At 35.8% G+C, this 24,357-nt stretch overlaps 1 protein-coding gene across 12 annotated transcripts in view; it reads right to left on the bottom strand.

The window, feature by feature from the left end:
• Positions 1 to 24,357, bottom strand: part of SCLT1 (sodium channel and clathrin linker 1) — a 202,021-nt gene that overhangs the window by 87,216 nt on the left and 90,448 nt on the right. For 11 of the 12 annotated variants that reach the window (XR_015767773.1, XR_015767774.1, XR_015767775.1 and 8 more), the window contains exons 12-14: positions 21,062 to 21,239; positions 17,029 to 17,127; positions 5,392 to 5,463 (exon numbers count right to left, since the gene is read on the bottom strand). Coding sequence is in view for 6 of the 12 variants with exons in the window: in XM_088021038.1 (XP_087877164.1) it covers positions 5,392 to 5,463; positions 17,029 to 17,127; positions 21,062 to 21,239 (349 nt within the window). In the remaining 6 variants the exon portion in view is untranslated. The remainder of the gene's footprint in view (positions 1 to 5,391; positions 5,464 to 17,028; positions 17,128 to 21,061; positions 21,240 to 24,357) is intronic. The other variant, XM_088021040.1, reaches the window with a different exon arrangement.

The raw sequence follows: 24,357 nt of genomic DNA, 5'->3' as shown, positions 1-24,357 counted from the left end.
CTAAATTCCACATAGGAGTGAGATCATACGTATTTGTCTTTCTCTGACTGACTTATTTTGCTTAGTATAATACACTCTAGCTTCATCCACATTGTTGCAAATGGCAAGATTTCATTCTTTTTGATGGCTGAGTAATATTCCCATATATAAAACACCTCTTCTTTATCCATTCATCAGTCAATGGACATTTGAGCTCTCTCCATAGTTTGGCTATTGTTGATAATGCTGCTATAAACATTGAGATGTATGTACCCCTTCAAATCTGTATTTTTCTATCCTTTGGGTAAATACCTAGTAGTGTAACTGCTGGATCATAGTACAGTCCTATTTTTAACGTTCTGAGGAACCTCCACACTGTTTTCCACAGCAGCTACACGAGTTTGCATTCCCACCAACAATGCAAGAGTGTTCTTTCTCTGCATCCTCACCAACACTTGTTGTTTCCTGTGCTATAATTTTAGCCATTCTGACAGGTGTGAGGTGGTATCTCATTGTGGTTTTGATTTGTATTTCCCTGATAATGAGTGATGCTGAGCATCTTTTCATATGTCTGTTGGCCATCTGGATGTCTTGTTTGGAAAAGTGTCTATTCATGTATTCTGCCCATTTCTTAACTGGATTATTTGTTTTTTGGGTTTTGAGTTTGGTAAGTTTTTTACAGATTTTGGATACTAACCCTTTTCTCCAGATAAACTTTAGAATCAGTTTGTCAATATCCACAAAATAACTTGCTGGGATTTTGACTGGGATTGTACTCAATCTATAGATCAGGCTGGGAAGAACTGACATTTTGACTTTGAGTCTTCCTATCCATGAACATGGGTTATCTCTTCATTTATTTACTTCTTCTTTGATATCTTCCATCAGAGTTCTCCTCATATAGATTTTGTTAGATATATAACTTAGTAATTTTTTTATGTACTAAGGTAAATGGCAAAATGTTCTTAATTTAAAATTCCATTTGCTCATTGCTGGTATATGGGAAAACACTTGACTTTTGTATATTACCCCTGTATCCTGCAACCTTGTTATGCTGTAATTGCTTTTTTGTTCCACAGTTTTTTTGTTCTTTTTTTGGTTTGTTTTCTACATAGACAATCATGTCATCTGCAAACAAATTTCTTCCTTCCCAATCTGTACAACTTTTATTTCCTTTTTTAGTCAAATTGCATTAGCTAGTACTTCCAGTTTGATGTTGTAAAGCAGTGGTGAGAGGGCACATGATTGCCTTGTTCCTGATCTTTTTGGTTTCACAGCTGTAGGCTTTTTGTAGATGTTCTTTATCAAGTTGAGGAAGTTCCCCTCTGTTTCTAGTTACTCGGAGTTTTTATCATGAATGGGGGTTGGATTTTGTCAAATGCTTTTTCTGCAGCTATTGATATGATTCCCATATGATTTTTAATGTAGATATTAATAACCATGTTGGATCACACTTCTGAATCTGGTGAATGACATAAAAAGAAAGGTACATGATAAATACCCTATGCATCTCTGTCCACCCAATCCACCATTTCATTGATAAAATGAGGACTGAAAGAGTATTGGGTTAACCTCAAAGTTAAAATAAGACAGAAAAGTTGAAACCTTTAGAGAGAAACATATTAATTCTATTAAAAATTCACTGTAATGCTAAAGCAAACATTTAAAATTACTATTATTAAAAAGCTTTCATGGATATTTGCTATTAATCACCACCAATACTCCTACCTTTTGGGAAAGATATGACCAAATGATACTAAATATTTTTTCAAGTACTCATGGAGTATTTTCAAAATCATATCCTATAGTCTACCATAAAGAAAATCATAACAAATATTAAGAATCAATATAATATAGATTATAATCTGTGGCATCTATTTAACTGGATTAGAAAACAATAATAAAAAGATATCTAAATACATACAGACATGGAGATTCAAAATTAAAAAAAAATTTTTTTTTTTAAATTCACTGATCCAAAAAAGATCATAAGGAACTTTTCATTTAACTTGTATAAAATTAATAACCAATCTTCTTACTCATTTGCTGTAGATTAACAGCAATCTCTGCTAGTTGGCATAATTAAAACTTTGAGTATTCTTTTTTTTTGCTTTTTAATTTTTTTTATTTTATTATGTTAGTCACCATATAGTATGTCATTAGTTTTTGATGTAGTGTTCCATGATTCATTGTTTGCATATAACACCCAGTACTCCATGCAATACGTGCCCTCCTTAATACCCATCACCGGGCAAACCCATCCCCCCACCCCCCTCCCCTCTAAAGCCTCAGTTTGTTTCTCAGACTCCATAGTCTCTCATGGCTTGTCTCCCCTTCTGACTTCCTCCCCTTCATTTCTCCCTTCCTTCTCCTAATGTCCTCCATTCCTTATGTTCCACAAATAAGTGAAACCATATGATAAATGACTTTCCCTGTTTGACTTATTTCACTTAGCATAATTTCCTCCAGTCCCATCCATGTTGATGTGAAAGTTGGGTATTCATCCTTGCTGATGGCTGAGTAATATTCTATTGTATATATGGACCACATCTTCTTTAGCCAATCGTCGTCTCAAGGATTGGAAGAATAAAAGTTGTTAAAATGTCTATGCTGCCCAGAGCAATCTATACCTTCAATGCCATTCTGATCAAAATTCCAATGGCATTTTTCAAAGTGCTGGAACAAACAATCCTAAAATTTGTATGGAATCAGAAAAGACCCTGAATCGCCAAGGAAATGTTAGAAAAGAAAAACAAAGCTGGGGGCATCACGTTGCCTGATTTCAAGCTGTATTACAAAGCTGTGATCACCAAGACAGCATGGTACTGGCACAAAAACAGAAACATAGACCAATAGAACAGAATAGAGAGTCCAGATATGGACCCTCAACTCTATGGTCAAATAATCTTTGACAAAGTAGGAAAAAAATGCAATGGAAAAAAGACAGTCTCTTCAATAAACGGTGCTGGGAAAATTGGACAGCTATATACAGAAGAATGAAACTCGACCATTCTCTTACACCATACACAAAGATAAACTCAAAATGGATGAAAGACCTCAATGTGAGACAGGAATCCATCAAAATCCAGTAACCTCTTCAACAACAGCCACAGCAACTTCTTTCAAGACACGTCCCCAAAGGCAAGCGAAACAAAAGCGAAAATGAACTTTTGGGACTTAAGATAAAAAGCTTCTGCACAGCAAAGGAAACAGTCAACAAACCAAAGAGGCAACCCATGGAATGAGAGAAGATTTTTGCAAATAACACTACAGACAAAGGGCTGATATCCAAGATCTATAAAGAACTTCTTAAATTCAACACCCAAAAAACTTTGAGTATTTTTTTTAAAGATTTTATTTATTCATTCGAGACACAGAGATACAGAGAGAGAGAGAGAGAGAGAGAGAAAGAGAGAGAGAGCACAAGCAGGGGGAGAGGCAGAGGGAGAAGCAGGCTCCCCGCTGAGCCAGGAGACAGACATGGGGCTCGATCCCAGGACCCTGGGATCATGACCTGAGCCGAAGGCATATGCTTAACCATCTGAGCCACCCAGGTGCCCCAACCTTGATTATTTTTAAAAGAAACTGTACCCTGTAGGAGAAAATAAAAGCTGTGCTGCTTTCCAAAGGGAGATGTGTGGCTAGACTGGCTCGGGTCTTTTCTTAAACCTATCAAAAAATCTGCACACTAACCTAAAACAAGTTTTTCTCCTTCCTACAAGCGTAACTTAGTTTTGGGTTAGCTAAAGTATGCTTAACTTCTCTCCTTGACTTCGGTACTTAAGAATATAAATCAATAGCCAATGTCAGGTTATTATGTCTCAAACCACAGTCTGAGTTTTTGAGTTACCTGAGAAAATCTGCTCTTTAAAGTAATCAAATGTGTCTTCCTTCAGACATATTTCTCAATGCCTAATATTTAAAACACTTTTCAATTAATCAGCACAGTTTTCCCCATGGAATCAATATGACATCAGACAATATTTAATATCTTTAGAAAAATCCACTTAGCTATGGATTACAATTGTTTTACTATAAATCATAAGAAATACCTTTTTGTAATAAACTGAAATAAAAATTTTTGCTCTAAAGTGAGTTTATGTAACTCTGGTTGTGGTTGTTAAACGTCACTATTTTAAAAATCTCTGCAGATCTTATCCAACACGCATTCCTTTGGGAAAAGAGAAAGAAATAGTGTTCTTGTCCTTTCAGAGTTTATAAGCCATTAAATGATGCTGGACTGGGGTAGGACCTTCTTCTACGCTGCGAATCTGCTGAGAGCTAAATCAGTCCATGTAAGAGAACAAGCACAAGAGCAAGGTGATAGAAGAGGAAGCAAAACTGAAAAACAACAAATAATTAGACATGACTAATTGGCCACATGGCATCCCATTAATTTTACTTAATGTTCCTTCACCCTTAAAACAGATGACATTAAACAAACAAAAAGTAACAATTTCTTGTTCTATTACTCTCAGGATCTATACACAAAGACAAAAGTCTCATCATGTACATTACAGAGTTTGTAGAATGTGGAACATGTGCTCCTTTTTCAGAGTTGTTTAAATACCAGTCAGTAAATATTTATTAAAGAACATACTGTGAAAACACTGTGCTAGGCAATGGGGAAAATAAAAGGAGGCTTAAGACTCTTCTGTTTTGAGGTATTTACAATCTAATTGGAAAGATAAGATTTTCATGAAGAGGAAGGGAGAGGGTAGGAGGGAGACAGGAGACAGAGAGAACTAACATAATGTAACATATTTATTACAAGACATTATTCATTGTTAAGTTTTGTAGTCAAGATTAAAAGTGATATAGAGATTCAGAAAATATTAGAGTTTGTGAAGTTGAAAATATCTTCCCAATCTCTGAAGATTCTTGTACTTTTATTCCCCTCTAAGCAAGGCTACTAAATTCCATTTCATCAAATCTTGTTAAATTTACATATTTAATTTCACCTCTAGACACACAAGTACTCTTTTCCTTTCTCCTCTTTGCTTACTTATACTTCAGTACTCATTTTTTGGGGGAAGCTTGTCTTTCTTCTTTCCCACTGTCATATATATGTTCTCTTTCTCCCTCATCTCCCAGATGAACCTGGCATATGGTAGCAGTTGCAGATGGGTGCTTCAATAGCACCCTGTGTGTTCTTTGTTAAAAAAAGTAATTGTAGTAAAATGTGATAAATGCCATCCATCTTTCTTGCTAGACCATAAGTTCCAAGATTGCAGGTAACATGTTTATTTTGATTTTTACTCTTCTCCAAGCATCTAGCATAATTCTTATGCTTACTTATTAAGTATCTTCTGAATGAACAAGAATGCCCATTACAAGATACATTAACATGCATCCTGGACTTTAAAATAATCAATATTCAGAAGAAAATATCAATATAGTCTTCTAACATACCATTTGAAGGGCTGACAGTTCTTCTATTAGTCGAGAAATCTGTACATTATACTGTTTTCTTGTGCTTGCAATCTGAAAATTAAGACATTTATAAATTGTTTAGGTTCTCAAAAAATGATTAATACCCAATAAAAATATTTAGGATAATAATTTTGATAAAAAATAAAATTATAACTCTTAGGTCATAAAAAACAAGCACTTTTTCATGTGTTTGTTGGCTATTTGGATGTCTTCTTTGGAAAAATGTCTGTTCATGTTTTCTGCCCATTTCTTGATTGGATTATTTGTTCTTCGGGTGTTGAGTTTGATAAGTTCTTTATAGATTTTGGATACTAGCCCTTTATCTGATATTTCATTTGCAAATATCTTTTCCCATTCTGTCGGTTGTCTTTTGGTTTTGTTGATTGTTCCCTTTGCTGTGCACAAGCTTTTTATCTTGATGAAGTCCCAGTAGTTCATTTTTGCCCTTGCTTCCCTTGCCGTTAGCGATGTTTCTAGGAAGAAGTTGCTGTGGCTGAGGTTGAAGAGGTGGCTGCCTGTGTTCTCCTCTAGGATTTTGATGGACTCATCCAAATGGCCAACAGACACATGAAAAAGTGCTCAACATCGCTCAGCATAGGGAAATCCAAATCAAAACCTCAATGAGATACTACCTCACACCAGTCAGAATGGCTAAAATTAAGAAGTCAGGAAACGACAGATGTTGGCGAGGATGCAGAGAAAGGGGAACCCTCCTACACTGTTGGTGGAAATGCAAGCTGGGGCAGCCACTCTGGAAAACAGTATGGAGGTTCTTCAAAAAGTTGAAAATAGAGCTACCCTACGACCCAGTAATTGCACTACTGGGTATTTACCCCAAAGATACAAATGTAGGGATCCAAAGGGGTATGTGCACCCCGATGTTTACAGCAGCAATGTCCACAATAGCCACACTGTGGTAAGAGCCAAGATGTCCATCGACAGATGAATGGATAAGAAGATGTGTTGTATATATACAATGGAATATTATGCAGCCATCAAAAGGAATGAGATCTTGCCATTTGCAATGATGTGGATGGAACTGGAGGGTTTTATGCTGAGCGAAATAAGTCAATCAGAGAAAGACATGTATCATATGATCTCACTGATATGAGGAATTCTTAATCTCAGGAAACAAACTGAGGGTTGCTGGAGTGGTGGGGGATGGGAGGGATGAGGTGGCTGGGAGATAGACATTGGGGAGGGTATGTGCTATGGTGAGCGCTGTGAATTGTGTAAGACTGATGAATCACAGACCTGTACCTCTGAAACAAATGGGGGGGTGGGGGGATGGGTTAGCCTGTGATGGGTATTAAAGAGGGCACGTATTGAATGGAGCACTGGGTGTCATATGCAAACAATGAATCATGGAACACTACACCAAAAACTAACAATGTAATGTATGGTGATTAACATAACATAATAAAATTAAATTAAAAAAAATAAGCACATGGTATATTAAAGAATCAAGACTTTACCATGATAGTGGAGGGAGAGTGAATTTCTATTAAAGTTTACCATATCAGAAGTGAAAACTGGGAATATTTCAAAATAATTACTAATCTCTTTAAAGATAGTAACTAAAGTCATTACAGGTTAACATAAATAACATTTTTTATGAAAAATAAGTAGATTTTCCAAAACTGAAAATTTTTTAGAAGAATGGTATTTAACATTTTTGCAAATTTCCTTAATGTCTGGCTCAAAAGAAGACAGCCAGATTCTCATATCTACTTCTATGTTCAATCTGTTGTGTTGTTGCATATCATCAGCCTCTGGAAAACAACACTGTACAGTCATGAGAGAATGAGTATGAAAAAAGCAAACGGTAAACTCTAAGTATGAAAGTTAGGTTTGACCTTGCAGACGCTCTGAGCAACACTTTTTGAGAACTCCTGCCATAGAGCAAGTCAAGAGAAAAACTGAATTACACACTAAAAATGTAACTAATAACTTTTAAGCCACTTTTGTTTTATAAACAGAAGAATATTTTTTTATATTGCACATATTTCAGTACTAAGTAAATTACTTTGTGAGGAAAACTTTTATTTGAATTAACATTTAAATTACTTTAAAAACATTATGATTTATGTATACAGAATATTTTGAAGAATTAGTTACTTCTCTTTGGGATGGCTCCTATGACAATGTATTTCTTTTTTTTAAAGATTTTATTTATTTATTTGAGAGAGAGAGAATGAGAGATAGAGAGCACGAGAGGGAAGAGGGCCAGAGGGAGAAGCAGACTCCCTGCTGAGCAGGGAGCCCGATGCGGGACTCGATCCCGGGACTCCAGGATCATGACCTGAGCCAAAGGCAGTCGCTTAACCAACTGAGCCACCCAGGCGCCCCGACAATGTATTTTTCTAATAACTACTCATGCTTTTTAAAAAGACCACGAGGAATACTGATACTGATGCTATGTCATTAGTAAACATGTATGATCCAAAGAGTTTTGGAAATTTTCTAGGATCTTATAAAATAGATTATTTCCAAAACATGAGGTAAGCCTTCCTTAGAACATTTATAACACTGACATATTTTATTACATTGACATATATTTTATTTGGTTAATTAATATGAGTTACCTTTCTGAAGACATGACAAACATATGTGGGTCCCTTTGAGCTTTATTTAGATTTAATTTGGTGCAAACTCTGCCTATGAATAATTATACGAAGGATCAATCCATCCTATTTATGGATCAGTGATAATCACAGCATTTACTGAGGTCTGATGTGTGAGGAACTGTTTAGAGTGCTTATTTAAGTGTTATTATCTCATTAATTCTCACCAAGAATCTGATCAAGTAGTTATTATCCACATTATAGATGAGGAAGATTAAGGCACAGAGAAATAAAGTCATGGTTTTCAGAATATAAAAATTTTAGTTCCTTTGAGGGCAGTCATGTCTGTCTCTCACACAAAAAATGTTCTTTTTAGTATCTAGAAATGATGCAGCTAGTATGAGGGTTTAATACCTTAGTAGTAAATATATTTTGAAATATTTTTACAGTAACGCTGATAAATTCAGTGAATTAACCTATTCATATTTACTAAAAAGACTGTATAGGACTACTGAAACTGATGGTATATCATCAGTAAAATCCTATGCTGCAAAGGTCACAGAAAATATTTTGAGGTTAGTAGCTGATAAAACACAATGTAAATTTTGTTACGTGAGCAAATACACATATTTGAGAGGGAGTTTAATGCAGTTGGGGTTCAGAAGTCTGTATAGGAACCAAAGTCACCTCTCTTATCCTAACCTCACTTTTTTTTTTTTAAAGATTTTATTTATTTATTTGAGAGAGAGAGCACATGAGAGAAGGGAGGGTCAGAGGGAGAAGCAGACTCCCTGCTGAGCAGGGAGCCTGATGCGGGACTCGATCCAGGGACTTCAGGATCATGACCCGAGCCAAAGGCAGCCGCTTAACCAACTGAGCCACCCAGGCGCCCCTCACTTTCTTTATGTAAACATTTTCTTTGATAATTTATGGATAGTAAGGGTATTTATAAACCAAATAGTAAGGTAAATTACCAAGAGACAGACATAGAAAAGGCCAATAATGGTGCAAATATTGCCTAACTGGATGAATATAATTTTGATCACAAATTTTAAGCCATGATTTAAAATCAAAATGAAAATAAAATGTTATTTTCACAAATTAAGTTTTACTTGTTTGAAAGAGATCTGAGAAAAAGCTACATCTGTATTTTAAAGAAATAAGCTATGGTCATATTTTGTTCAGTTTTACAGCCAGAACATAAATATGTGACAATTCATTATATTTACTTTGTTAATAAAAAGATACTTCTAAAGTCATTAGACATAAGTAATCCCCAATTCAACAGATTAATTCTACATATTTGGAGGACATGTCAAATTATGATAAGTGGGGCAATTATCACCAATACAGGTGAAAATTTTTAAACAAAAACATTAAAAAATATATTTTAAAAATATAAATGGATATAAGGAGGATATACTACATGCTCTATAAGATATTATATATATAGTTTATTTATATATAGTTAATGAAAATAATACCTACTCTTTGAAATTCCACACACTGCAAAATTATAATATGTAGAAAGAGAAAGGGTCCTCATTATTCTATCTTCTAGGCTTAGCACTATTTGAAGGTTGATGTATATAGCTCCAGAATGTTTTGTTTCACAGATAGCTACACCACATCATTAATAATTCGCAATTAAATGAAAATTCAGAGGACAATGCTAACAATAGTGTTTATCTCTAGGTAGTGGAATTGTAAGTGATTTGTAAGTTATTTGTTTTTTGGGTATTGAGTTTGATATGTTCTTTATAGGTTTTGGATACTAGCCCTTTATCTGATATGTCATTTGCAAATATCTTCTCCCATTCCATAGGTTGCCTTTTAGTTTTGTTGATTGTTTCCTTTTGATTGTGCAAAAGCTTTTTATCCTGGTGAAGTCCCAATAGTTCATTTTTGCTTCTCTTTCCCTTGCTTTTGGAGACATGTCTAGTAAGAAGTTGCTGCAGCTGAGGTCAAAGAGGTTGCTGCCTGCGTTCTCCAGGATTCTGATGGATTCCTGTCTCACATTTAGGTCTTTATTCCATTTTGAGTTTATTTTTTGTGCATGGTGTAAGAAAGTGGTCCAGTTTCATTCTTCTGCATGTGGCTGTCCAGTTTTCCCAACATCATTTGTTGAAGAGACTGTCTTTTTTCCATTGAACATTCTTTCCTGCTTTGTCAAAGATTAGTTGACCATAGAGTTGAGGGTCCATTTCTGGGGTCTCTATTCTGTTCCACTGATCTATGTGTCGTTTTGTGCCAGTACCATACTGTCTTGATGATTACAGCTTTGTAATACAGCTTGAAGTCTGGAACTGTGACATCTCCAGCTTTGGTTTTCTTTTTCAACATTATCTTGGCTATTTGGGATCTTTTCTAGTTCCATACAAATTTTAGGATTATTTGTTCCACCTCTGAAAAATGCTGATGGTAGTTTTTTTTTTAAAAGGTTTTATTTATTTGTCAGAGAAGCACAAGTAGGGCGAGCGGCAGGCAGAGGGAGAAGCAGGCTCCCTGCCGAGCAAGGAGCCCAATGCAGGACTTGATCCAGACCCTGAGATCATGACCTGAGCCGAAGGCAGACGCTTAACTGACTGAGGCACCCAGGCATCCCAATGCTGATGGTATTTTGATAGGGACTGCATTCAATGTGTAGAATGCTTTGGGTAGCATACGCATTTTAATAATATTTTTTCTTCCAATCCATGAGCATGGAATGTTTTTCCATTTCTTTGTGTCTTCCTCAATTTATTTCATAAGTGTTACACAGTTTTCAGAGTACAGATCCTTTATCTCTTTGGTTAGGTTTATTCCTAGGTATTTTATGGTTTTTGGTGCAATGGTAAATGGGATCGATTCCTTGATTTCTTTCTTCTGCTTCATTGTTAGTGTACAGAAATGAAATTGATGTCTTTGCATTGATTTTATATTTCATGACTTTGCTGAATTCCTGTATCAGTTCTAGCAATTTTTTGGCGGAGTCTTTTAGGTTTTTTACATAGAGAATCATGTAATCTGCAATGAATGAGAGTTTGACTTCTTTGCTGATTCGGATGCCTTTTATTTCTTTTTTGTTGTCTGACTGCTGAGGCTAGGACTTCCAGTACTATGCTGAACAACAGTGGTGAGAACAGACTTCCCTGTCATGTTGCTGACCTTAGGGGAAAAGCTCTCAGGTTTTCCCTGTTGAGGACGGTATTTGCTGTGTGTTTTTCATACATGGTTTTTATCATATTGAGGTATGCTCCTTCTATCCCTACATGGCAGAGAGTTTTTATCAAGAAAGGACGCTGTATTTCGTTAAATGCTTTTTCTACATCTACTGAGATCATATGGTTCTTGTTCTTTCCTTTATTAACGTGGTGTATCATACTGATTGATTTGTGGATGTTGAACCACCCCTACAGCCCATTAATAAATCCCACTTGGTCATGGTGAATAATCTTTTCAACGTACTGTGGGATCCTATTAGCTAGTATCTTGGTGAGAATTTTTGCATCCATGTTCATCAGGGATACTGGTATGTAATTCTTTTTTGGTGGGGTCTCTGGTTTTGGGATCAAGGTAATGTTGGCCTCATAGAAAGAGTTTGGAAGTTTTCCTTCCATTTATATTTTTTGGAACAGTTTCAGAAGGATAGGTATTAATTCTTCTTTAAATGTTTGGTAGAATTCCCCTTGGAAGCCCCTGGACTCTTGCTTGTTGGGAGATTTTTTGATTACTGCTTCAATTTCTTTGCTGGTTATGGGTCTGTTCAGGTTTTCTATTTCTTCCTGTTTCAGTTTTGGTAGTTTACATGTTTCTAAGAATGTATCCATTTCTTCCACATTGCCTAATTTGTTGGCATATAACTGCTCATAATATTCTAATTGTTTGTATTTCTTCAGTGTTGGTTGTGATCTCTCTTCTTTCATTCATGATTTTATTTATTTAGGTCTTTTTCTCTTTTTGATGAGTCTGGCTAGAGGGTTATCAATCTTATTAATTCTTTCAAAGAACAGCTCTTGGTTTTGTTGATCTGTTCTACTGTTTTTTTAATTTCTATATCATTGATTTCTGCTCTAATCTTTATTATTTTTCTCTCCTCCTGCTTGGTTTAGGCTTTATTTGCTGTTCTTTCCAGCTCCTTTAGGTACAAGGTTAGGTTGTATATTTGAGACTTATCCTGTTTCTTGAGGAAGGCCTGTATTGGTATATACTTTCCTCTTAGGAACGCCTTAGGAGCACCGGCATCCCAAAGCTTTTGGACTGTTGTGTTTTCATTTTCATTTGCTTCCATGTATTTAATTGTTCTTTAATTTCCTGGTTGACCCATTCATTCTTTAGTAGGATGTTCTTTAACCTCCATATATTTGTGTCCTTCCAATTTTTTCTTGTGGTTGTCTTCAAGTTTTATAGCATTGTGGTCTGAAAATATGCATGGTATGATCTCAGTCTTTTTGTACTGGTTGAGACCTGATTTGCGGCCAAGTATGTGATCTTTTCTGGACAATATTCCATGCGTACTCAAGAAGAATGTGTATTCTGCTGCTTTAGGATGCAATGCTCTGAAGGGTATGTGTTAAGTCCATCTGGTCCAGTGTGTCATTCAGAGTCCTTTCCTTGTTGATATTTAGATGATCTGTCCATTGCTGTAAGTGGGGTGTTAAAGTCCCCTATTATTATTGTATTATTATAAATGAGTTTCTTTAATTTGGTTATTAATTGGTTTATATATTTGGCTGCTCCCAAGTTAGGGGCATAAATATTTACAACTGTTAGATATTCTTGTTGGCTAGACCCTTTTATTATGATATGGTGTCCTCCTTCATCTCTTATTACAGTCTTTGGTTGAAAATCTGGTTTATCTGATATAAGGATGGCTACTCCAGCTTTCCTTTGATGTCCGTTAGCATGATAAATGGTTCTCTACCCCTTCACTTTCAATCTGGAAGTGTCTGGATCTAAAATGAGTCTCTTGTAAGCAGCATATCGATGGGTCTTGTTTTTTAATCCATTCTGATACTCTATGTCTTTTGATTAGAGCACTTAGTCCATTTACTTTCAAAGTAATTATTGAAAGATATGAATTTAGTGCCATTGTATTACTTGTAAAGTTGCTATTCCTGTAGATTGTCTCTGTTCTTTTCTGGTCTTTGTTACTTTTGGGCTTTCTCTCTGCTCAAAGGATCTCTTTTAATACTTCTTGCAGGGCTGGTTTAGTGTTCATAAATTCCTTCAGTTTTTGTTTGTCCTGGAAACTATCTCTCCCTCTATTCTGAATGACAGACTTGCTCAATAAAGTATTCTTAGCTGCATTATTTTCTCATTTAGCACGCTGAATATATCATGCCAGCCCTTTCTGGCCTGCCAGGTCTCTGTGGACATGTTTGCTCCCAGCCTTATGTGTCTACCCTTGTAGGTTAAGAACCTCTTGTCCTGAAATGCCTTCAGGATTTTCTCTTTATCTTTGAAATTTGCAAGCTTCACTATAATATGTCAAGCTGGTGACTTTTTTTTTTTTATTTTGAGGGCAGTTCTCTGCGCCTTCTGGACTTGAATGTCTGTTTCCGTCCCCAGATTAGAGGGTTCTTAGCTGTAATTTGTTCATATAAGCCTTCTGCCCCTTTCTCCTACTCCTCATCTTCTGGGAACCCTATAATATGGAGATCCATATATATGGATATATATCTCAGGGATCTTGAGAGCATGCTGTTACACCTGGAATTCTGCCCTGCTTTACCACCTGAGCACCTTTAAGTCAGGGACATCCCCCACTGCAGCAAACTTCTAAAAGTTCTGATTGTGCACTCCTCTGCTTATAATACTTTGCAGTATCTTTCTTAAGCAGGTTCCCTCCCTCCTCCATATTCTCAGCTATATAACCCTGGATTCAAGTCTCTGCAACTCCTACCTTCCAAACAGTGGTGGCTTTTCTACTTGTAGACTTGCAGCTTTTCTCTTCTTAGATCTCCGATTGATTCCTTAGATATTCAGAATGATTTGATAACTACCTAGCTGAATTCAAGGGGAGATGAACTGAGGGTCCCCCTACTCCTCCTTTGAGAGAAGGAATTTTAAGCAGCTTCACTCCCAGGGCAGAGCCTGTCAGGGGGGTTGATCTCACAACCCTAAGATAATGACTTGAGCTGAAATCAAGAGTCTGACGTTTAACCAACTGAGCCACCCAGGTGCCCCAACGTGAATTTATTTTAGGATTAGGAAATCAATTAGAGGAGTTCTCATATCATGAATACTTTGATAAAACATTTTTATCACTAAAAGTCACAAAATTCGTTAAAGATTTTAAAGATATCCCATCAAAAATATTTCAAACTACAACCAAAGATAACAGTATTCTTAACCCTAAGAACAGGACAAGGATTTCTAGAGAAATGGTATACGAATTGATGATTTTAAAAAAACCCAGGTTTTTGTTTGGATTCTGCTTCGAATTAGAAATTTTATCTTAGGAAATCATGTAATTTCAGACTGTGACAAAGTAACAGATTTCTAAGGAACATTTTTGCATCAAGAAATATCATACAGAGAATTTATAGGAATGAAAACTCTACCAGTTAGTTGCTTGGGAGGAAAGCAAGCACATTAGCTTTATTTTTTTAACTGATGAAACTGTTTAAAACAAGTTTACTTCAGTCTGTCTAGGAGAGAAGTAATCCTGCCAAAAGAAAAATACAGGTAAGAAAAGAATACCTTTATTTTATCCAGTAATGGAATATACAGTGTATCCAACTATCTTATAGGAGCTCATTTTAAAGGAAAGGATTATTAGTTTTCAATCCTTTATGTTAACCATTTCATAGATAGCCTTTATGAATATATAGAAAGGCATTTTAATGTAAATATTACAGTAAAAATGAAAACAGTAGTTTTGCAAATTCATGTCTCTGGCACAAATATCAAAATTATAACCAAGGTTTCTTGGAGAAGTGGCTGATTCCATATCTGAGGCAGGGAAAGTACAAAATGAGAGAGGAACATCGTTTATGCAAAAAAGCTACAGAGACAATATGAGAAGAAAAAAAATTATGGTAATGGATTATAACAAAAAAATAAAGACCAACGAAACCATCATATTAAAAAAGAGGGGAAAACTCTTCTTTACTGAAAAATGACAGCTAACAAATGTATAAAAATGAGAGAATATAATCATTTGTAATCACTCCTTATAATATTTATCTCAGGCAAGGATTATCAATGGATGCTAAGACCACTGGATGAAGTTTTTGGTAGAAAGTATACCCGTACTGTCTTCGAGTATTTCCTCCAATTATTTATAAAGTATACAAATGGAAAGTTCTGATCTTACCACCTTAACCATGTGGTCAAGCTTAGCTTCAACCAATGCACAACCTTATATTTTAGCTTCCTGATGTGATCAAGTGGGAGATATACATATCACTCTGCCAGAAATGACCTAAGTCTAATCAAGAAGAAATGGTCACATGAATCCAGATGTGGAATATTCTGGATTGTACAAAGGATTCTTTGTCATACACAGAGGAAGGCTAAGGACTGGGTTTGAGGGAGACTACACAGACAGAGCAGTCAAATGCAATGATACATAAATTTGGATTGGATCCTGGATTTAAAAAACCAAAAAGCTAACAAGGATATTTTGGGGAAATTTGAGTGTAGATTAAAATAATGTTTTTTTTTTAAGGTATGGTAATAGTGGTGTGGTTGTGTAGTAAAATGTCCTCAGGGGAAAAACATGCCAAAATATTTAGGAGTGAAGTGTCATAATGCCTGCAGTCAATGTCCAAATGTTTGGGAAAAGAGTGTGTGTATGTTTAGAAAGAGATGGAATGGATGTGGCAAGACATTAAGAATTATCTGGGTAAGGGGAAAAGAAGTGTTCACTGTACAGCTTTTAACCTTTTTATGGGTTTGAAAATTTCTAAAAACAAAAGAATACAAAATTAATGGGAAACAATTTCTCATAGTGAGTGAGAGGAGAGCTCTAGAATCAACAGACTTGTATTTACATCTAGTTTTGCTACTTCCTAGAGGGAGAACCCTAAAGCAAGTTACTTGAGTTTTTTTAATCTTTAAAATGGGTTTTTCTCTTTTTTCCTCCATAATTCACTTTACACTTTCAAACTTTACCACAACACTTATGAATTGATTCATATCCATACCAGAAGAAAAGGCAAATAGATGTTATGTCTTCCTTGTCTCTTTATATGAAAGTAAACTTACATTTCCCAGTTTTAATTTGCATAAGCCTCACAATTCAAACCAAGAAACAATTCATTAGTTTAACACAAAAATATCAGATTTAGTCTTGATAACAGAATTGAAAATAACAACACATTCACATATTGTACAAGTGCCAGCATGATACGATCAAAACAATGCTGGGCTCAGTACAGCCAGGAGAAGGTATGAGTCTAAATTCTGGCTTTAACTGGGTGGCTCAGTCAGTTACGTGTCTGCCTTTGGCTCAGGTCAGAGTACCGGGATCGAGCCCCGCATCGGGCTCCCTGCTCAGTGGGGAGTCTGCTTCTCCCTCTCCCTCTGCCCCTCCCCCTGCTCTTTCTCTCTCTCTCTCTCTGTCTCCCTCACTCTTTCTCAAATAAATAAATAAAATCTTAAAAAAAATAAATTCTGGCTTTAATTCGTATATAACTTTGAGTGAGTCAACCACCTCTCATGGTTTCAGTTTCTTTACCAATAAAAAAGAGGTCAAACCAGATTTCTCCAGTCCTATGCTGCTCTAAGATTCTGCAGGCCAACAGTAGGTTTTCTTCTCTTACTTCTTACGCCTTCTATTTTCTTTTTGAGGCTTCTTTTTAATTTTACACTTCAGGTGTATTAATCTTCACAATATTCTTAGCCTAAACCCCTCTCCTCCTCTTCACCTTCCTCTGTCCCCACTTTAGCCCCACTCTAGCTCAAATGGTAGGGGTATCCTGAGATGACTTTTATTTGAAATTTAGCACAATTGGTTTAGGTTAGCTGATAGTTAATCAGCTAGGTCCATTAGGCAAAAGCTTAGGTAGTATTTAGTCTTGGGTTGTGAAATTCTGTAAACGTTTAAAGTTTAAAGACTCCTTACTTCCTTCCTGGTTCTTATGGCAGCATCTTGCACAAGCCGAGAGACTGTTTCTTTCATTTTCTCTATATTTTCTTCTTTTTGCTTCTCTTCAAGTAGAGCCTTCAGAAAAATAATCACATAATCATTTCATGTTATTATAAATCACATCATTATTAATAAAGATAACACAGTAAATGAATAAAAACCTCTCCACTAATCACTTGTTGAAAGCAAATATCTTATTCTAAACTTCTGGGACATCACTTGGAATCTTGCCTAAGTTATGAATGAGACTTATTTTCCCTAACCTTCTCACCTGACCTTGTCCTAAAAATTTATTATTTTACTCTGGTATTTATTTCGGCCAGGGCCATCACTCTTCTAACCTCTACAGCTAGAAATCTTAAGAGTTATTTTTCAATTTTCCTTTACTCACTATACAAAATGCCATCAAGTCTAGGTATTAAAGTCTTGGAAAAAAATCTCTTGGACTTCCTTTTCTTTCCATTATTTGGTATTATTCAAATTATGTCCCTTGTCACCTAACTCCTTGATGTTTCTATTTATTCAATCATTTTCCTCTCCCAACTAAAAAATACTCTTATAATCCCAGTTCTGTTGTCAGCACACCTCATTTCTCTGCTCCCCTCTGGAGCAAAACTCCTTTATAGTCTGTTTGCTCATCTCCAATACTTTTTCTCTCTTACACCAACTCCAATCAGGCTTTCACCATCCATAGTCTCCATTAATAACCCATGAGTCAAATTTGAATAACTATCTTATTTGATCTGTCAGCAGCACTTGAGATAACTGATTACTCTCTTTTGTTTTACTTTCTTTATTTGGCTTTCAGCACACCACAGTATTGGTTTTCCTCCTAATTCACTGATCAATCCTTTTTAGTCTACACTCCTGTTTCTTCTTCTGAACCTCTTTAAAAATTGCACTACCAGGGGCACCTGGGTGGCTCAGCTGGTTAAGCTCAGGTCCTGATCCCAGGGTCCTTAGGATCGAGCCCTGTGTTGTGTTGGGCTCCCTGCTCAGTGGGGAGTCCGCTTCTCACTCTTCCTCTCCCGCTGTCCCTCTCCCCCTGCTCCAGTTCTCTCACTCTCTCTGTCTCAAATAAATAAATAAAATCTTAAAAAAAAAAATTGCACTACCCATCAGAGGGGAGATAGGTGGGGGGGTGGGTGAAACGGGTGATAGGATTAAGAAGTGCATGTGAAGTGATGAGCATTGGTGATGTATGGAATTGCTGAATCACTATATTGTACACCTGAAACGAATATAATGCTGTATGTTAACTATACTGGAATTAAAATAAAAGCTGAATTAAACAAATAGAAATAGTACTACCAAAGACTTAAGTCCTTAGTCCTTTATCTTCATCTGTCCCTTGATGGTCTAATCCAGTATCTTGGTTTTAAATATCATTTATATGCTGACAACTCCCAAATTTCTCTCTAGGCCAAATATCTTTCTGAACTGGGTGTTAATACACAACTAATAAATTACTGAACACTACATCTGGAACTAATGATGTACTATACTATATGTTGGCTAATTGAATTTAAATAAAAAATTAAAAAACCCAAAAATATCTGAGCCTGAAACTGCTCCAATTTTAGGCCTGACTGAATCTCTTTTTTTTTTTATCATTACATAATAAATGGCCTTGTGTTCTGATCCCACTACCTTCCAAAGATACCATACACATTCCTGCTTTTTTTAAATTGTTTAACAAATTTCTTCCTGCTTAAATAGGTAAGCTAGTGAGAATTAACAGCTATTTTTTATTCAAATAGAATTAATAGGGTGTTACATTAATTTCAGGTGTACAATATAATGATTCAGCAGGGTTTTTTTTAAATTATTTTTTATTTCTTTATTTTTAAGTAGGCTCCATGCCCAATGTGGGGGCTGAAGTCATGACCCTGCGTTCAAGAGTTGCATGCTCTACCGACTGAGCCAGCCAGGCACCCATGATTCAATAGTTCTATACATTACTCAGTGCTCATCATAATAAGTGTACTCTTTTTTTTTTTTTAAAGATTTTTATTTATTTATTTGACAGAGACAGAGAGAGACACAGCGAGAGAGGGAACACAGGCAGGGGGAGTGGGAGAGGGAGAAGCAGTCTTCCTGCAGAGCAAGGAGCCCGATGCAGGACTCGATCCCAGGACTCTGGGATCATTACCTGAGCTGAATGCAGATTCTTAACCAACTGAACCACCCAGGCGTCCCAGTAAGTGTACTCTTAATCCCCTTCCCCTATTTCACCCATCTCCCCATCCACCTGCCCTCCCTCAACCACCAGTTTGTTCTCCATATTTAAGAGTCTGTCTCTTTTTGTTCATTTGTTTCTTAAATTCCACATAAGTAAAATCATACGGTATTTGTCTTTCTCTGACTTACTTCACTTAGTATTAGACCCTCTAGGTCCATCCATGTCATTACAAATGGCAAGATTTCATTCTTTTTATGACTGAGTAATGTTCCATTGTATATATACACCACATCTTTATCCATTCACATATGGATGGGAACTGGGTTGCTTCCATTGTCCTGGCTATTGTAAATTATACAGTAACAGCTGTTTTGATGTAACAACTTTGTGGGAGAGAATGGGACAATGAAGAAATAGGGAAGCATCATAAAAGAACAATAATAGGCTGTGTTTGATGTCTGTTTGTATGATCAGTGGAGAGAATCCTTGACTTTCTGGAACAAGCAACTAAAGGTGGGACTTCTATAACAATTAAACAGTGGGTCAGGAGGGAGCTTAATACTGTAGCCATAAATGGGCTTTTTAAGGGTCTGTTGACTTTGGACCTGAGTGAGTAGATTTAAGGGATAGGCAATGAATATAGCTACTTCTCTGTCCATTGTGCTTTACACAAAATGTTCATCTTTAGTGACCTGATATTAACAATGCTCATATGACTAGGCTTCAGAGGGGAAAGATAAACAATTTTGTCTTGCTCTGAACTGTTTTAGCTAACTTAGAGTTTAGAGCAATTCCCAAGCATATTATATCTATGTTGTGCCTTTCAACCATTCTAAGAGACAGTATTCAAATCACAGATGAAATTATTAGCTGAAAGGCATGACAAGCACCTTTGCATTCTCAAGGTTTAGATTTGAATATTATTTCCTTTTTACTTATTAGCTTCTTAATATGTGACTTATATAGCTTGTTTCATTTTTAACAGCCCTCTTGAAAAACCCTCTACTATGTAAAAAAGGAAACATAAGTAAAGCATTTCCTTTGTACTCCCCATATTTCCCAGCAATTATGCATATGTTAGGTATTCAATAAATGTTGGTTAAACGAAGTAATGATTTAATGATCTCTAAATAAAGGAGGCAAGAACATTAAAAACAAATCTATCCACTTGGTGACCTCTATGAACTATATACCATTTATATGGAAATAATAAAAGAAAAAAACTATAATATGTGATAGCATAGGAATCACAATTGTTAGAGGGTTAAAAAAAGAACAGTGACATGAAGGTTCTAGTTAATAAATCTTTACAGCTAAATTTAATTCCTGTCAATTAAGCTTCTGCTCTATTAGAGTAATTATGTAAGTGATGAAGGGGAAATGAAGATGAGTAAGATTAATCTGATTCAACTGAATAAAATAGAGGGTATACTGCATTAAAGTGCTATAGCAGATTTTTTAAAGTATGAGACTATAGGGGATGAGTATTATTTACATCAGGATTGGAGACATAAGATCTGATATGAAAGCTTTGGGAAAAGGTTTGACATTTTATCATATTTTGTTTTATTTTATTGTTTTTTTAGTTATCTCTACACCCAATGTGGGGCTTAAACTCATGACCCAGAGATCGAGTCGCATGCTCTTCCAACTGAGTCATCCAGGTGCCCCCATTTTATCATGTTTTATGATTAAGTCTTACCACGAAGAATATGTCTGCTAATGGAGAGCAAAGTAGTTTCATTTTCATGTGTTCATTCTGTAATTATTGACTCCCTTATTAGGTCATATTATATTATTTGTAAACATGTTTACTAGTTTTCTTACCTGATTTTTTTGAAGGTTAGCTTCTTCTAAGAGCTGCATGCTATTTCTGGCTCTTACAATAGCTTCATATTTTTCGTTTTCTAATTCATTGCACTTTGCTTGTAATTCTCTAGTCTGTTTTTCCAAATGTGTTTTTTGTGCTCTTAATTGGGTGGCTTCTTGGATTGCTACACAGAGTCTAAAAGTAAATAATTACATTGCGAAAGTCAAATATTTTTAAAGGGAAGAAGGAAAATATAGATTTACTGAGCATCTATAATAGAACAAACACTATTCCGGTTACTTTCACGTGTATTTTCTCATTTGATCTGCACCAAAGTTTTATAAAGTAGGTTTCATTATTTCCATTTTAAGAACAACAGACCCAAAGAGGTGAAGCATTTGATTAAGGCCATATGGCTAATGAGCTGTGGGGCTGAGACTGAGCCTAGATATTCTGACTCTAATTATGTTACACTTTCTACAGTATCACAGCATATTATAGTTACATGACAATGTTTTAGAGCAACGCCTTAAAGAATGAGTTATTCTTTCTATTTATATGATCTTTTAAAATTTTTCCTTTTTTGCTTGGCTTCCTTTACCCACTCTCTACCCAGGTAACCCATGTTGATTTACTAATGTGTATCGATTTATATTTTTCTCCATGTTCATAAAATCATATACATATGTACATACACAGATAAACATACAAAGTATATACACATTGGTCCATAGGTTTTTAAACATAATTTGTTATAAAAATGAAAATTATAACATACACCCTTCTCTGCACTTGCTTTTCTCATTCTGTATCTTAGAGAAATCCCCTCAAGCAATACCTCCAAAAGCTCTTTCTTTTCCTAGTCTGATGGATGGAACTTCATCTCACTGTTAATTTGTATTTCCCTGATTACTGGAGGGTTTAAGCATATTTTTAGTTTGTCAGCCATGTGAACTGTCTGTTTTGAATTTCCTCTTCATATCCTCTGCCAATTTTTTTTCTGATGGGTTATTTTCTTGTTCTTTTATATGAACTCTTTGAATGTTAAGATATAAACCTTCGGGCTATTCTGTATGCTACAAATATTTTTCCCAAATCTACTTTTTTTGTTGTTGCCTACTGACTCTATTTAGGAATTCTTTACTAAACTAAAATGTTCACTTTAATACAGCTAAATTTGATTTTTTTTTCCAGCTTGTAGGATTTCATTTTTTATAAAGACTATTTCCTTCTTCCATAGATTGTTAATGTAATTTCCTAGATTTCCTCAAAAGATTGCTATGCCTTTAATATTTTTACTAGTAAATCTTAAATGCATCTGGAGTTCACTTTTTTTTAAGATTTTTATTTATTTGAGAGAGAGAGAGAGACATAGTGAGAGAGAGAGAGAATAAGCAGGGAGGAGAGGGAGAAGCAGACTCCCACTGAGCAGGGAGCCCAATGTGGGACTCGATCCCAGGACTTTGGGATCATGACCTGAGCCAAAGGCAGACACTTGACCGAATGAACCACCCAGGCACCCCTGGAGTTTACTTCTGAATGTGTTATAAGAGAGAAGTCCAATTTAACTTCCAGACTGATGGTCAGTTGTAGGAATACCATTAGTAACTGATGAATTGAAATAATCCCCTTAACATACTTAAAATATGCAAATATAATGATTTACTTATGGATTATCATGTTTCATTGATCTATTCTATACCCAAATCAGATCAATATGGCTTTATAATAGGTTCTGATACATTCTGGTAAGATAACTTCTCTTACATTTCATATTTTTCTTTGTTATTTTCAGGCATTTCTTTTTTCTAAGTGATGGCAGGAGAAGCATTCTCTAGCCTCTTCCCACTCCCGCTACCCACACCGAAGAACCGGGAGGAAACTTCCCTGCTGTAGCACACCTCAGACTCTCCCAGTTTTGGGAAATGAGAGAACTCAGCCTACCTTTTAGATCTCTATTTTTAAACATTTTTGTTGTTGCTGTTGTTTGGTATATCTGCTTCATTCTGAATGGAGTTAAGGTCTACCACCATTTTAGTCAGGGTTCTTAGTTGCCAGTAGTAGAAGCCAACTCTAATTTAAGCAGAAAAAGGGTTTATTAAAAAGGATATTGGTAAGTTCACAGACTTACTGCGAGAGCTGGAAAATCGAGTTTGAATCTTTGCAGCAAGGGACATGCTCAAAACTTCACCACAGAATTAGCTGATTCTCTCATGAAGAGCTATAATCTGGGGAATTCCAGATTCAGATGGCCCAAAATAATGACCATAACTATATTTTTATCAAAACCACCCTTTCATCAAATTTCCTAGCTTTTGCGTCACATATTTAGCTATCCTATTACTTGCTGTACTTAGGTATATTAATGTTGTATCTTTTTCAAAACGGTGTCATTTTTCAATACATAAGGTCCCTCTTTATTCTGTTTACTGCTTTTTACCATGAAACCAGACCTTGTGTAATATTAAGACTGTCCCTCCTCCTTTCTTTTTGTTTAAGTTGCTAATGTGCTCCACTAAAACCTTTATTTTAAATTTAAAACTAATTCTCTTCATCTTCCCTTCCTTGAGAGCTATGTTCTAGTTCATTTACTCTTTGTTTTAGGTGTTTTCTAATATATTACTGGGCCTTATTTTTTTTTTTTTTAGATTTATTCATTTATATTTAGAGAGAGAAAGAGAGACAGAGAGCAAGGGGGGAAAGGGTAGAAGGAGAGAGAGAATCTCAAGCAGACTCCCCGCTGAATGCAGAGCCTGACTTGGGACTCAATCTCATCACCCATGAGATCATGACCTGAGCCAAAATATATGACATTATTCATTCTATTTTACTGTAAAGCATTCGTGGAAGAAAATGAAGCAGCCCCAACCTCTCTCAAAGAGGCATAGGACATATAGCACTTTACTAGTATTAGTTCACCATTTGTTTCAACATGGCCTCTTCGGGGCCAGGCAGAGCAGGTGACTCATGAAGGGCATGCACCTACTTCATCTCTCAAGAACAAGCTTTGTTCAGGACTGGGTGAATTCCAACCCTGAGTCAAGGCTCCCTGACATTCTCATCCAGGCTTCACACTCAGTCATGTCAGAAAAAGCCTTGCAACTAAAAGTTTCACATGCATTCAACAGTCTAGCAGCCCCAGCAGCCACTTGGCTCTGAAAAGTCAGACTGGTTTTAGCAGTGAAGTGGAGTTACAGTAAAGCAGATTCAAACCATCAGCTTCATAATTTATAGGTTTCCACAATTTTATAACATAAAAGACATATTACTACTATTCTTATTCTCATAAAGGCACTTCTACATGCTCTTATAA

The sequence above is a fragment of the Eumetopias jubatus genome, unplaced genomic scaffold (genome assembly GCF_037043125.1).
Source record: "Eumetopias jubatus isolate StellerSeaLion01/CBP00866 unplaced genomic scaffold, mEumJub1_p1.0 scaffold_2, whole genome shotgun sequence".
NCBI lineage: Eukaryota > Metazoa > Chordata > Mammalia > Carnivora > Otariidae > Eumetopias > Eumetopias jubatus.
The sequence above is the reverse complement of the archived record's forward strand: the minus strand, read 5'-3'. Positions and strand labels throughout refer to the sequence as shown.